This window comes from Sus scrofa, chromosome Y (assembly GCF_054392235.1).
Source record: "Sus scrofa isolate SSC_HxYL_T2T_F1_AM1 chromosome Y, Sscrofa_HxYL_maternal_Yorkshire_Landrace_v2.0, whole genome shotgun sequence".
NCBI lineage: Eukaryota > Metazoa > Chordata > Mammalia > Artiodactyla > Suidae > Sus > Sus scrofa.
Genome location: NC_139402.1, coordinates 2433291 through 2446697, shown reverse-complemented (window position 1 = coordinate 2446697; position 13407 = coordinate 2433291). Strand labels below are relative to the sequence as shown.

Below are 13407 nucleotides of genomic sequence, written 5' to 3'. Positions count from 1 at the left end.
CCTGGGTGAGAAGCCCTGGGCTCCATCCATTGCCTGTCACCCCTCTAGTACCCGTCATGCGTCTAGATGACCTGTCCATCAAGACTTTTGCAGAAATAAGATTGCGTATGTGAATGGTGACCATGGGACCCTGTTGTAAAATCCTGGCCACCCCAGCAAGTTGGCCCAAGGCTGAATTCTCAAGGCTAGTGTGGATCTGCCTCCAGGCATACACCTGTCCCCCTCTCCCTCCCAAGGCTGGAAGGGGCACTGGGTCTGGGTCATGGGGCATGTCCCCCAGCACTGTGGGTCTCTGGTGTAAGTGCTACTGGGGAGACCTTTCACCCACTCTAGGCAGGAGACCTGAGCAGGAGAAGGTCAGGTCCTGCTTTGGGCCTTGGGTGCAGCCTTGGTGGCCAGACTTGGCATTCATTCTGGGCTTCCGCAAAGCTGCTCATCATTTATAGACCTCCCCCCCGCCGCCCCGAATATGTTGGCCAAGAAAAGGGGTCACGGACCATATGTCGATGTTGCTCACAGGGCCGTTTTCACACCTTTGCTTCCATCGCCCTCCTCCTCCATCTTGCCCCGAGACTGTCAGCTTTCTTTTATTTTGCAGGATCGTGGCTTTGGCTTTCTGAAGTCAATCAGCTAAATTCTTCTTCTTTTCCTTTGCATGGTCCTTCCCCACGGCCCCTGTAACAAATCGCCCCCCACTAGGGGCCTTGAACAACAAAGATCCAGTATCTGTCTGTTCTGGAGACCAGAAGTCTGAAATCAAGGGGTCTGCTGGGCTGGTTCCTTCTGGAGGGTCCAGGTTGTCCCAGGCTCTCGCCCAGCTGCTGGTGTTTGCTGATGAGCCCGTCACATCCATCTCTGCCTCCGTCTCCACGTGGCCTTCTCCCTCTCTTGTGTGTCTGTGTTGAAATGTCCCCTTTCTATAAGGACCCCAGCATAGAGGTCTCAGGTGCTCCTGCTCCAGGGGGACCTCATCTTAACCTAACTTATTACATCTGCAAAGACCCTCCTTGGAAACAGGGTCTTTGCAGGTGTGATGAAGGGAAGGGTCTGAGAGGAGGTCCTCCTGGATGAGGGGGGCCCTCCATCCAAGGACAGTGTCCTCCTAGGAGACATAAGAGGAGACCCAGACACAGAGGAGAAGCCACGGGAAGATGGAGGCAGAGACGGGAGGGAGGCGGGGCTGCCTGGAGACTCTGGAGGGAGTGTGGCCCTGGGACCCTTTGACCTCAGACGTCTCCTTGTCTCCAGAATGGGGGAGGGTGGATGCAGGCTGTTTAAGCCCCCAGTTTGGGGTCACTGGCTCAGCCTTCCCAGGATCCCCTCCCGGTTACTGATCTAGTTGCCATCTATGGACACACCCCAGTTGACAACATGCTTCACTGGGTCCCTTGGTGCCACGGCAACCCTCAGAGGCTGGTGACAGTCTGGGTGGGGGGGGCCCATGCCCTGCGTTTTCCCAGCACTTCCTGCATTGGGCAGCTGTGACTTCAGCTTGGTTCCCTCATCCCGAGTCTGTTGAACAAGATCTGCTGGGCGGGAGCTCTCCTGGATGAGGAGCAAAGCGCCAGTCTGCTCTGCCCCTATGCAGCACATGACGATTCCACGTAACTCAAAGCACTGACCCCGCCAGCTCTCCCAAATGGTGGCCCCCAGAAGCTTTGGGGTGAGGCCCCAAGGGCTTTCCTAGCAAAGTGCTACAACCTCGGTGGGACCAAAACCCATGAGGCAGCTCACACTAGCCAGCGCTGGAGGAGTCAAATTCACAGATGGAAACAACCCAAATGTCCATGGATGGATGGATGATGGATGGATGGACATATGGATGGATGGATGGATGGGGGATGGATGGATGGGTGGGTGGATGGTTGGAAGGATGGACATATGGATGGATGCAGGATGGATGATGGATGGATGGATGGGGGATGGATGGATGGGTGGGTGGGTGGAGAGATACACAGAACAGGATCCATCCACGTGGTGGAGTATTATGCAGCCATGAAAAGGAGTGAAGCTCTGACACAGGCTGCCATGTGGATGGACCTTGAACCCACGATGCTCAGTGAGAGAAGCCAGACCCAGAAGGACAGACACTGTGGGATTCCATTCACAGGAAGTGTCCAGAAGAGATAAATCCACACACAGGAAGTGGGGTCGTGCTGCCAGGGGCTGGGGCGTGACCGCTCATGGGGACAGGGTCTCCTTTTGGGGCCATGAAAACTGTCTACAAACAGATAGAGGTGATAGTTGCCAAACTTTGTGAGTGTGGCCCATGCCACTGAGCTGTGCATGTCTACGGGGTGGACTGTCCGAGTCGTGCACTTGAACTTAATTTTTAAATGTGCGTACAGGAGGGCTGGGGCGGGAGGGCTGGGGGTGGCGGCCGTGGTGTTGGGGGGCTGTGGGGTGGACGTGCTCTGACATGCCAGCCCATGCGTGAGAACCCCCTGAAGTGTCCTCTTTCGCCAGCAGCCTTGAAGCTGTGTAAATATTGAAGACAGGTCAAGGTCAGCTCAGTCAGGCTGTGAAGAGAGGACCAGACAGGGTGGGGCGCACAGCAGCCCTGGGCAGCTGATGCAGCACGGCGGGTCTGCGTGCACTTTCCCGCAGGGCTCGTCGGCCGCTCCTCCCAGCCACCTGCCTGGGGCAGCCCCCCTGCCCGGCCGCCTGCCTCGTGCAGGAGCCACCTCTGTGCGCCCGGCGCCTGGCAGGGTGTCTGCTGCCCCTGAGACCGTTTTGCACTCTTTTCACAAAATTTCCATCTTGCCACCCACCCACCCCCCCAGGCCTCCTTCGGGTCTCAACCACAAATGCTGTGGGTTTCAGAGGCGCCAGCATCTGCGAGAGGTGATTTCTTTATTAATCACCCAGGCGGCCGGGCTCTGGGGTCCAAACACCCTCAGGCTGCAGGCTGGGGCTCCAGAGTCTGGGGGTGGGGGGCGCGCAGGTGAAAGCACGGGGCCACCCGGGAGGCAGCGGCTTCTGGGCTGCAGAGTGCGGCCAGGACCTCCCTCCGCCCACTTGGGTTTCCTGCCACGCTGCTTCCCCTCCCGGCAGCCCGGCAGCCTGCGCGTGTTATGCAAATCCGCTTCTTTTGAAGCACCCACCTGGAGGAGAAGATGGCAGGTGGGGGGCCTCAGCCCTGGGCGAGCAGGAACAGAAAGAATGCCCCCCAAAACACCTGCCCTGCCCTCCAGGGCACCCCCCACTCCATGCCAGGGCCGTGGCTTTTCTGTCTCCGATTCTGTCCACCTTCCCTCTTCTCAGACACCCTGTCCCCCGCCCCCAGGCACACAGAAGCCTCCCCCGTTCGGCTTTGTCCCCGGGAAGTGACAGAGGTCGCTCCCTGCCGTGCAGCCCCCTGCCGGCGGCACCCACAGAGACCCCCAAGAAGGCCCTGTGCTCCTGAAGCCAAGAATGGATGGACCTGGTCCCCAAGGGGAGCGGGGCCGGTGCCCGGGGTAGACTGGCACCTGGCCGCGAGCTAGCGGAGCGGAAAGCTGCCACTCAAACCGAAAACGGGGCCATTTTTACACGGGTTTGGGGAAGCGCTTTCTGCACATGCTTGGCCTAGATGGCGAGCTGCTGGTGGAAGAAACACCAGGGCAGAGGTTGTGAAGCAGGATCTGCCGTCCAGGTAAGCTCGGGAGGCAGTGACCTGGCCTCCGGGGTGGCCCCCGGGCCACGTTTGCTGCTCATAGACCCCCTCGGCGTGCGACGGTGGGGACAAGCAAAGTGCAGAGGGCGTCTTTGGGGCACAGTCCTGAGCTATGACGGGCACACCTGATGCCTGGCGAGCCCCTCACCTGGATTTCACGATCCCCAGCCTTGAACACACCACAGTCAGGTGGCGAAGCGACCACCTGGGACACCTGCAAAATAGCAGAGCGGTCGCCCCCGGCTGCACGGCGAGGGGGGAGGCAAGGTGAAAAAGTCAGACCTTAAAACCCTAAGCGGTCCCAGAGTTTCCACCTGTGGGCTCCGAGGAGAGACCCCCCCAGGCTGGCCGAGACCCTGCCGACTTTTGCATGACGTGCTGTTCAGCCAGGCTGGCAGCTCTGGCTTCCGAGTCCCAAGCACACGGGGAAAAGGCTGCTCCAGGTGTACACAGCCGGAAGGAAACGCCATCCCTGGATTCGACTGGAGCGAATCAAGACGCAGGAGAAGCCGTCAGTCAGACCCAAGAGCCGGCCACAGGGTCCTGGGACCCCCCCCGTGCAGGGAAGGGATGCCTGCAACCATGGTTGGGTCACCACAACAGCTCATACCGTGCTGGTGCCGGGGTGCCTGCGGCCACAGCCAGAGGCCATCAGTAGAATAGTGGGGAGGCTCGCCGTGCATGAGAAGGACACGATGGTGGAGCCCGGCGGTGGCGGTCGAGTCCTTCTGAACCCCAGCTCTATGCGCTCCCCTCTTGGAACCCCACTGCCTTTGTCTGCAAAACATGACGCCTGCCTCGCCACTTGCCAGCTCCAAAGCAGAGTCCGCGGAATGGATTAGGGCGTCCGTGACCTGTGGTGCAGGGGATTCAGGCGGTTGCTACGATCTGCATGATCCCAGGACCTCCCGCGAGCGGCACTGCAGTGTGACAGGTGCCTGCAGCCACAGCCTGAGCCATCGGTATACCGGCTGTCTTGGTCAGCTCTGGCACTTCAAACGTCCCAGACGGGGTGGCTTAAACAGCAGGCATTTGTTTCTCACACTCCTGGAGGCTGGGCGTCTGGATTCGAGGTGTTTTCAGGGTCGCCTTCTGGTGGGGATTCTCTTGCTGGCTGGCAGACAGCCCCTTACAGGAACGTGGCATGCAGGACAGACTCAACGCAACTCCACACGTCACTTTTCCTTCCAGCCTCCTAAAGATGTGCCCTCGCCCCCCACCCTGTGTCCCCACCCCATGGGCTCCAGGCCAAGGGGCCCAAGGCAGGTGGCCTCTTTGAAAGCCAGAAAACACACACGCCGTGCTTCTCTCTCTCCTGTTCCCCCCACCCGGCTGCCGTCGCTGTGAAAGCTCTTTTTCCCTGCATTCAAGGAAGGAGAAACCCAGAATCGCCCAGGTGGATGCAGCACAGGTAAAGAGAAGTGGGGAAGCCAGCACGCGGAGTTTGAAAACCAGCATGAGTGAACTGGGAGCTGCCTTGGGGTTGCCTTTGCAGAACAAACCGCAAAGTGAAACTTGGACCCACTGTGCCCAGAAGCGTCTGGGACCCCTTCTTCCTGTTGGCCCTGGTCTCTGCGCTCTGTCCCCGTGTGGATCGAGGGGCCGGTGGTCAGGAGTGGGCTGCGTGGGCAGCTCGGCAGCCTTCTCCATGGACGGAGGAAGAGCAGAAAAAATAAACCTTCCAGAGTGCAAGGCTCGGCGTTCCCGCTGTGGCTCGGCTGGTTAAGAACCGGACATGGTGTCCATGAGGATATGTTAAGTGCTGTAAGCTGTGGTGTGTCTCAGATGTGGCTTGGATCCGGTGTTGCTGTGGCTGTGGTGTAGACCTGCAGCTGCAGCTCTGATTTGACTACTAGCCTGAGAACTGCCCTATGCTGCAGGGGTGGCTCTAAAAAGCATTAAAAAAAAAAAAAAAAAAAAAAAAAGAGTGCAAGCCTCAAGGTGCAGCGGCAGGAGGAGTGGGCTCAGAACCCACTGCCTCTGTGGGTGTGCATTACAGAAGCTCCTCCCTGGGTATCTCCTCCAGCCTGGCCCCCCCGGCCCCGCAGACTTGACACTCACCGGCCCCACAAACGTGTGAGCCAATTCCCTGAAATAAATGCTGTTCTTTTGGCTTTTTTTTTCTTTTTAGGGCTGCACCTGCCACATACGAAGGTTCCCAGGCTCGGGTCGAATGGGAGCTGCAGCTGCAGGTCTACACCCCAGCCACAGCCACGCCACATCCATCTACACCGCAGCCTGCCCTGAAATAAATCTTTATATTTTACATTGGCATACGTGTATATGTGCAAATCTATGTGTGTGTTTGTAGACATATCTGCGCAGGTGTACACCCTGTTATACACAGTTGTGTGTGTGTGTGTGAATGGGTATGTGTGTATATAGACACACATATCGCATTGCATATATGCTTCTGTGTATACATACATACACCCCCCTGGCACGTTCGTGTGGAGGGGGTGTGGAACACACAGATATATACATGCCTGTGTGTGTATAAATACACGTGCATATTCAGTTGCACACGGATATGTGTACAACTTATGTATCTACACACACACAGAAATATGTATATAAATGCAACAGGGTCAGGAGTTCCCTGGTGGTCTAGTGGTTAGGACTCGGTATTCTCACTGCGGTGGCCCGGGTTCAAGCCTTGATCTGGGACCTGAACTCTCCCATCAGGCGGCTTGCTGCACACTGCGGCCAACACGTACATAAATAAATACGTACAGAAACACACGGATACACCAGCACTGCGGCTGTGGGGGCGGCCGGCAGCTGCAGCTCTGCTGCGACCTGCACCCTGGGAAATGACACGCCCCCGGCGTGGCCCTGGAACAGTAAATAAGTAGATACGGAAATAAAAACGTTCATCAGAATGTTGATAAATGACGCCAGCGGGGTATGTGTGCTTAGGATACAGACGTGTGTGAGTAGACGTGTGTGTGTGTGTGTGTGTGTGTGTGTGTGTATGGTCCATGTGTGTATGTATATGCCATAGACTGTGTAGTCTATTCTCTACATGCCATGTACACACACACATATATACAAGCCACACGTATATGCACACACAGCGCAGAATGTGTACACAGACACATACATACCTAGGCAATGGCGTGTGTGTACACATACACACACATGCAACTGAATGTACGTGTGTGTGTCTATATATACACACATATACACACACACATACACACACATATATACACACCTATACACACATACACACCTACACACACATACACACACATATAACACATACACACACGTATACATATATACACACACATACACACACACACACACACATATACACACATACGCACCTACACACACATATACGCAGCCCCAGCTCTGGCCTCCGCCTCCCTCCCCCTGTCTGCATGGAGGCCCCCCCCCGGTGCCCCCAGGATGGAAGGTGTTCGTTCCTGGGGAACAGGACCCCATGCACCTGACAGAGCTTTCTGGGGCCCTCGCCGCAGTCAGGGCGCCCCCCCACCTCTCTCCTTCACTCACGTTGAGGTTGGGTGCTCTCCCCCCCACTGCCTCCTGGTAGCTGTCACATGGGCAGTTTCTTGGGTAAGACCCCTGCCTGGTGGATCCTGTGTGAGCACCTGCCCCTTGGAGCGCCCGGGGACCGCAGGGGGACAGGAGGTGGACAGGGCAGCTCCCTGCATGGCAGTCGTGACTCCCGGAGGAAAGTCAGGGTCCAGTGATGACCTCTTCTGACCTGGCCCATGGCATCTTCTCACACCTTACTCAAGTCCTTGTTCACAGGGTAGACCTGGTGTGTTGGGGGCTGGCATAAGGATAGGTGCCCAGCTCAGGGGTCTGGAGATGGGGGTCTGGCTCCAGGCTGTTCTTCAGCTTAGAAACAGGGTCAGTCTCTTGGTAACTTTGTCACTTGTACCTTGGCCGCACTCCCCTGGCATCCTCACAGCCCCAATGTTGAAGCCTGTGCACCGGGCCTCACAGCAAGGCCCCCATGCTTCCAAGTCACAGGAAGGAAGTTGCCAAGGAAGGGGCAGGTGTGCAGCGCCCTGGGTCTGGCACACAGGAGGCAGTGGGGGGGTTGGCAGTGACAGGAAGGGTCCCTTGTCCTCTAGCTCAAGCAGCAAAGATCACACGCCTGCTGCCTGTGGGGACTGGACACGGGCCTTCCACATCCCCCTCTGGCGGTCTCTTCCCCTCCAACCAGGGTGGAGCAGGGTAAGCTCTCTGAGTTCCCATCCCGGGTCTGGAGGAGCAGCCTGTGGTAGGGGCACAAACTTGGAGGATTTCACGTCTCCCGTTCTGGCCACGGTCTGCGCCAGGGAGGGGGCCGGAGGGAGGGCCAGCACAGGAGGAGCCAGAAGCCGCCGCCCCTCCCACGTACGCTGCGGGCGGGGGGTGGGGGTGGGGACTCCCTCTCCCCTGCCCATCTCACCCCTGCGCCCCCTTTGCCTTCCAGACCGGCCCCGCCGCCCGGCCCCAGGATGGACATGAACCTGACGCGCCCCGACAACGCCACCATCCTGATGCTGCGGGACCCGGCCATCGCCGTGGTGCTGCCGGTGGTGTACTCGCTGGTGGCGCTGGTCAGCATCCCGGGGAACCTGTTCTCGCTGTGGGTGCTGTGCAGGCACATCCGCCCCAAGACGCCCTCGGTCATCTTCATGATCAACCTGAGCGTCACGGACCTGATGCTGGCCAGCGTGCTGCCCTTCCAGATCTACTACCACTGCAACGGCAACCACTGGGTCTTCGGCGTGCTGCTTTGCAACGTGGTGACCGTGGCCTTCTACGCCAACATGTACTCGTCCATCCTCACCATGACTTGCATCAGCGTGGACCGCTTCCTGGGCGTCGTGTACCCGCTGGCCTCTGCGCGCTGGCGCCGCCGCCGCTACGCCGTGGCCGCCTGCGCCGGCCTGTGGCTGCTGCTGCTGGCCGCGCTGGCCCCGCTGGCGCGCACGGATCTCACGTACGCCGTGGAGGAGCTGGGCATCGTCACCTGCTTCGACGTGCTCAAGTCCACCATGCTGCCCAGCGTGGCCATGTGGGCCATCTTCCTCTTCACGCTCTTCCTCCTGCTCTTCCTCATCCCCTTCGTGGTCACCGTCGCCTGCTACACGGCCACCATCCTGACGCTGCTGCGCTCGGCCGACCCGCACGGCCGCGGCCAGAGGCGGCGCGCCGTGGGCCTGGCGGCCGTGGTGCTGCTGGCCTTCGTCACGTGCTTCGCGCCCAACAACTTCGTGCTGCTGCTGCACATGGTCAGCCGGCTCTTCTTCGGCCACAGCTACTACCACGTGTACAAGCTCACGCTCTGCCTCAGCTGCCTCAACAACTGCCTGGACCCCTTCGTCTACTACTTCGCCTCCCGCGAGTTCCAGCTGCGCCTCCGCGACTACCTGGGCTACGGGCCGCTGCCCACCGACAGCGGGGACGTGCGCCGGGACAGCCTCTTCTCGGCGCGCACGCTCTCGGCGCGCTCGGTGCTCAGCGCCCAAGCCGAAGGCGCGGACCCAGCCGGCCGGCCCTGCCTCCAGCGCCAGGAGAGCGTCTTCTGAGCCCAGCGCCTGCTGCGCGCCGCGGGGGAAACACGCGGGGACCTCCTCCCTCCCTCCCTCCCCTTCTCCTCGCCTTCCTCCCCCCTCCCACCGCCGCCCCTGCCTCCCCGAGGCGCAGAGGGTCCCCTGGCATCGCAGGGGCCAGCTCACCGCTGAAGGCACCTGCGCTCCCCTCAGCCCCGGATAGCCCGCCGGGCGGGCCGCCTGACTCATGGCCTGCCCCCACCCCTCAGGACGGGGATGCTGGGGGTTGCTCTGCTCCTGCAGCCTCATGGGCCCCCGGCTTCAGGTTCAGTTCACCTGCGATCCCCTCTGGGCACTGGGATTCCGCCAGGCGGCCACACACAAGCCCGTGTTGTCCCCCCGACATCACTGGGTCCCTCCAGGAGCCAAGCCAACACACACGGGGGCTTGCAGAGCAGAGGGTTATTCTGGAGCAGTGGGAGCCAGGTTTTACTTAAATGTCCACAAGTGGCTACCGTGGAGGGAAAAACGTCTGTCCAGGAGGCATTGGTGGAGGGTCGCTGGGTGGGAGATAAGTGGCCCGGGGCACGGAGTGTCTGCAGCTACAAGTTGGGGTTCGCTGACATGCTTTGGGGTGCAGCTTCCCCCCCCCGGGGGGGGGGCATTCTCTGCCTCCCCTTCCCAGCCCAGAGCCCCGGGCCTTGGCACGTTCCCATGGCATCTGGGGTTGCACCTGGCCTGACCGTGGGGTCCTCTGAGGACCAGGTACACAGCAAGTCCTGACCACGCAGCCCATAGGAGGGCCGGCCGCCCGGTCAGCCCCTGGACACACCTGTGCCAGCTCAGTAACTGTGCTACTTTGGGAAGATGAAGGGCCCCGTCCCTGCAGTGCCCAGGATGCCAAGACAGCAGGTTCCTGGGAGGCTGAGATTTGCCCAAAGCGGGACACTTTGTGTGTTGTGTGCATCCCAAGGAGACACACAGGACTGAGCTCAGGGCTCCCCTGGGAAAGGAAAACAGCCCTTAGCCTGTAAGGTGAGACCTGGGAGGGACCAGCAGTGGGGGCTCTGGGACCTCCAGGGTGGGGTGACTGTGGGGCATCCTGCGGACTGGTCCCCGCCATCACTGCTTTGGGAGAAAAGCAGACACACATGTGCTGAAGTGAATAGGCCCCTCCCAACTCCATGTCCACCTGGAATCTCAGAATGTCACTTACAGGATCAGGGCGGCCCTCCCTCCAAGGACAGTGTCCTCCTAAGAGACAGAAGAGGAGACGAAGACACAGAGCAGAAGCCACGGGAAGACGGAGGCAGAGACGGGAGGGAGGTGGCCACCAGCCCAGGGCCACCTGGAGCCCCCGGAAACTGCGAGAGGCTGGAAGGACCCTCCCCTGGAGCCTCTGGAGGGAGCACAGCCCTGGGACCCCTTGACCTCTGACGTCTGGTCCCCAGGGCTGAGACGAATTAGGTTTGGTGGTTGAAGCCCCCAGCTTGTGGGAACTGTTCCAGCCACCACAGGACACACACTCTGAAATTCTGGGGCTGTGATGCTGGCCCCTGGTTGGGTGATTGCAGGAGGTGCTCGTGCCTGGAGCTGACTCGGGGGTGGGAGTGGGGCAGCTTTGTGGGATCCACCCCCTTGGCCTGGAGGTGCAGCCTGGAGGTCCCTTCCATCCCCTTCTGTCCCCATGGAGGACAGGGTCTGAGCCCACCCCTGGGTTTCCTGGGAGCAGAGAGCCCCCTGGGGAGCCTTTGCAGAGATGGCCAGTGACATCCCAGAGAAAGGACTCAAAGCTACAGGCCGAGGAGACAGGAAAAGGGCTGTCCTGAGGGCCCTGGCTTGGCCATGGAGGGTGTGCTGTCCCCCTGCTCTTCCCGAGTGTCCCAAAGCTGAACCCTGGAAAGCCAGATCGCCGCTGGGGGGGCGGAAACCCTGAGCCAGCGAGAGGCAGCCTCGCATTCTGGGCAGGGACTTCCCATGTCCGATGCTTAAAAAGCTGTGAAAACCTTAAATCACCCTCATAGAACGTTTTCCTGCTGCTTCGTGAATAAGCAACGCTGCTTGAATTCAGGGGAAGTTGGTCTCCTTAGTAACAGCATCTGGGACAGGAGGTCGCCGGGTGCAGCTCTGCGGTCCACATTGCATCACCATCAGCGCTGTTGTTTGGAAGGGCAGCCCCCCTCTGCCACCCAGGCCGACCCACCTCCTGTGACTTTCCCCCCCGGGGTCCAACATGCTCTCTGGAATTCTTGGAAATTTCCATCCAGGAGTTGCAAGCTCACGTGACCATCCGCCTGCCCCAGGGGTCTGTGTGAGGCCCCGGAGCAGGGCTTGCCCCTGTTTCAGCATTTTATTACTGTTGTGTGTGCGCATGTGCAGGGGTGTCCCCCACCCCACATCCTTGCTCAATGGGTTGCCCTGTGAAGTCTCCTGGAAAGGGGGGTAACACATCCGTATCTAGGGAGACATCAGAAAAACCAAGAGACGGCTCTTTGGAGGGTGTGGGGCAGCCAAACACGCAGAGAAGCAAGACCGTGGGTTTTCTAAGTGCAGAGGGCCAGCAGGTGCCTCTGTGGGGCTTCCGGGACCCCTGCCAGCTAAAGGCCCCTCCCTTCTTGCAGGCGACCTACCCCGTTATCCTCCCGCCAGGCCCCCTGGAGCCTCGATTTCAGCAGAATCATGTAGTTCCGAACACGTGGGGTGAACACGGATGGGGCGTGGGGTGGGTGGCATGGAGGCTTGGGGAGGCTCCATGGGGCCTTTTTAAAAAAGAATCCCTCACGTGCCCAAGGTATCTGAACATAGGCCCGGGCGAAGCGCTGTGATCGTCCAGGCTTGCTTCAACAGAGGAGCGCGAACGCAGACGCACACGTTCACACGCCCGTCGAGGCACACCCCGTGCGCCCGTGCACCCGTGTGCGTCTACGCGTCCGTGCACGCCCATGTGTGCGTCTGTGCGTGCGTGGTCGGGGACCGCGCGCAGGCGAAGGACGTCCGCACGCAGAGCGCTCCTAGCGAGGCTTCGGTTTCGTGCTGTTTAAACACATCAGCCTGTTTTTCAAATATCCCCACCTGAACCGGAGGGTTTGTGGGCCCACGTCAGGCAAAGATACGGATTGATGCCACATGTGATCGCCCCATGCTGGAAACCGTCCGCTTTCAGAATTGCTGAGTATAAAAGAAGCCACTGCTCCTGATCCAGCCTTGTTTTTTTGGTTTTGTGTGTGTATGTGTGTGTGTATTTTTTTGTTTTTGTTTTGCCGTCTCAGTTAAAAAAAAAAAAAGGTCGTAGAAAGCTTATAATATGGACCGTCTTTACCCTGTTCAAACGCACGCGGTTCGACGGCATTAAAGACACGCGTGGCGTCACGCCACCCCCCCCACCATCTGTCCCCGGAACGTTCTCATGTTCTCTGAAAAGGAATCTCTGCCTCGCCCTGCCCTTCCCCAGGCCCCGCCGCTGTCTCCTTTCTGTCTGTGTGAATCCGACTCCTGTAGGGACCTCCTGAGAGTGCACTCCTGCTGGATGTGTCCATTTCCTGACGGGGTTTACATCACTCGTCCTCAGCCCCTCCAGGTGCAGCGACGTACAGCGAGTTCAAGGAGGTTCCCCGAATCTCCGCGGAGCATCTTTAGAAAGTGCCGTGGATCTGAAAAGATGCCCGATACCCATGGGCCAGCCTGGTCCACCTGGGCTGCTTTCTGCTTTCTGCCTCTGGTTTCTGCTTCTGTAGATTTGTCCTCGCTGTTCACGTGACATAAAGGACATTACACGAGGTGCTGGATGTGCTGGCTTTTTCTCCCCACGACTTTTTGGGGGGTTCATCCGTGGTACTCATTTTCCTCTTTGTTCTGTTGCCTGGGTGACCACTGGGCACCATCATTTGCAGGTGGGTCTGCTGCCCATCACTGTGTGGGTGGTTTTTATGTGTGAAGCTGTAGACAGGATCCCAGAGACCTTGTTTCAGCCAGATTTTGGAGCTCAGCCTCCAAACAGGACCAAACCCAAACATCCCAAACAGTGGGCTGAAATCACATCTCTCCAAAAACTCTGTTCCTGCCACGCTGTGCCATGGACATAGTTTGACCCTCAGGCTTTCACAGTGTCTGGAGGCAATGGCAGGAAAAGTCACCGGAGACTTCTTAAGGCTGTCGCAATCACGGGGCCAAAGCAGAGACCACTCAGGTTCCGATGGGCTGTTAAAAACCTTCAACTTTTAACCTCAGCTT

The 13407-nt window shown here is 59.1% G+C and overlaps 1 protein-coding gene across 2 annotated transcripts in view; it reads left to right on the top strand.

Moving 5' to 3' along the window:
* LOC146394325 (S-geranylgeranyl-glutathione receptor P2RY8-like) overlaps positions 1 to 12953 on the top strand; it is a 50450-nt gene extending 37497 nt beyond the window's left edge. For both annotated transcript variants that reach the window (XM_085008966.1, XM_085008967.1), the window contains exon 2: positions 8112 to 12953. In XM_085008966.1, coding sequence (XP_084865092.1) covers positions 8137 to 9213 — 1077 coding nt within the window. In that variant the 5' untranslated portion in view covers positions 8112 to 8136 and the 3' untranslated portion in view covers positions 9214 to 12953. The remainder of the gene's footprint in view (positions 1 to 8111) is intronic.
* The last annotated feature ends 454 nt before the right edge of the window (positions 12954 to 13407 follow it).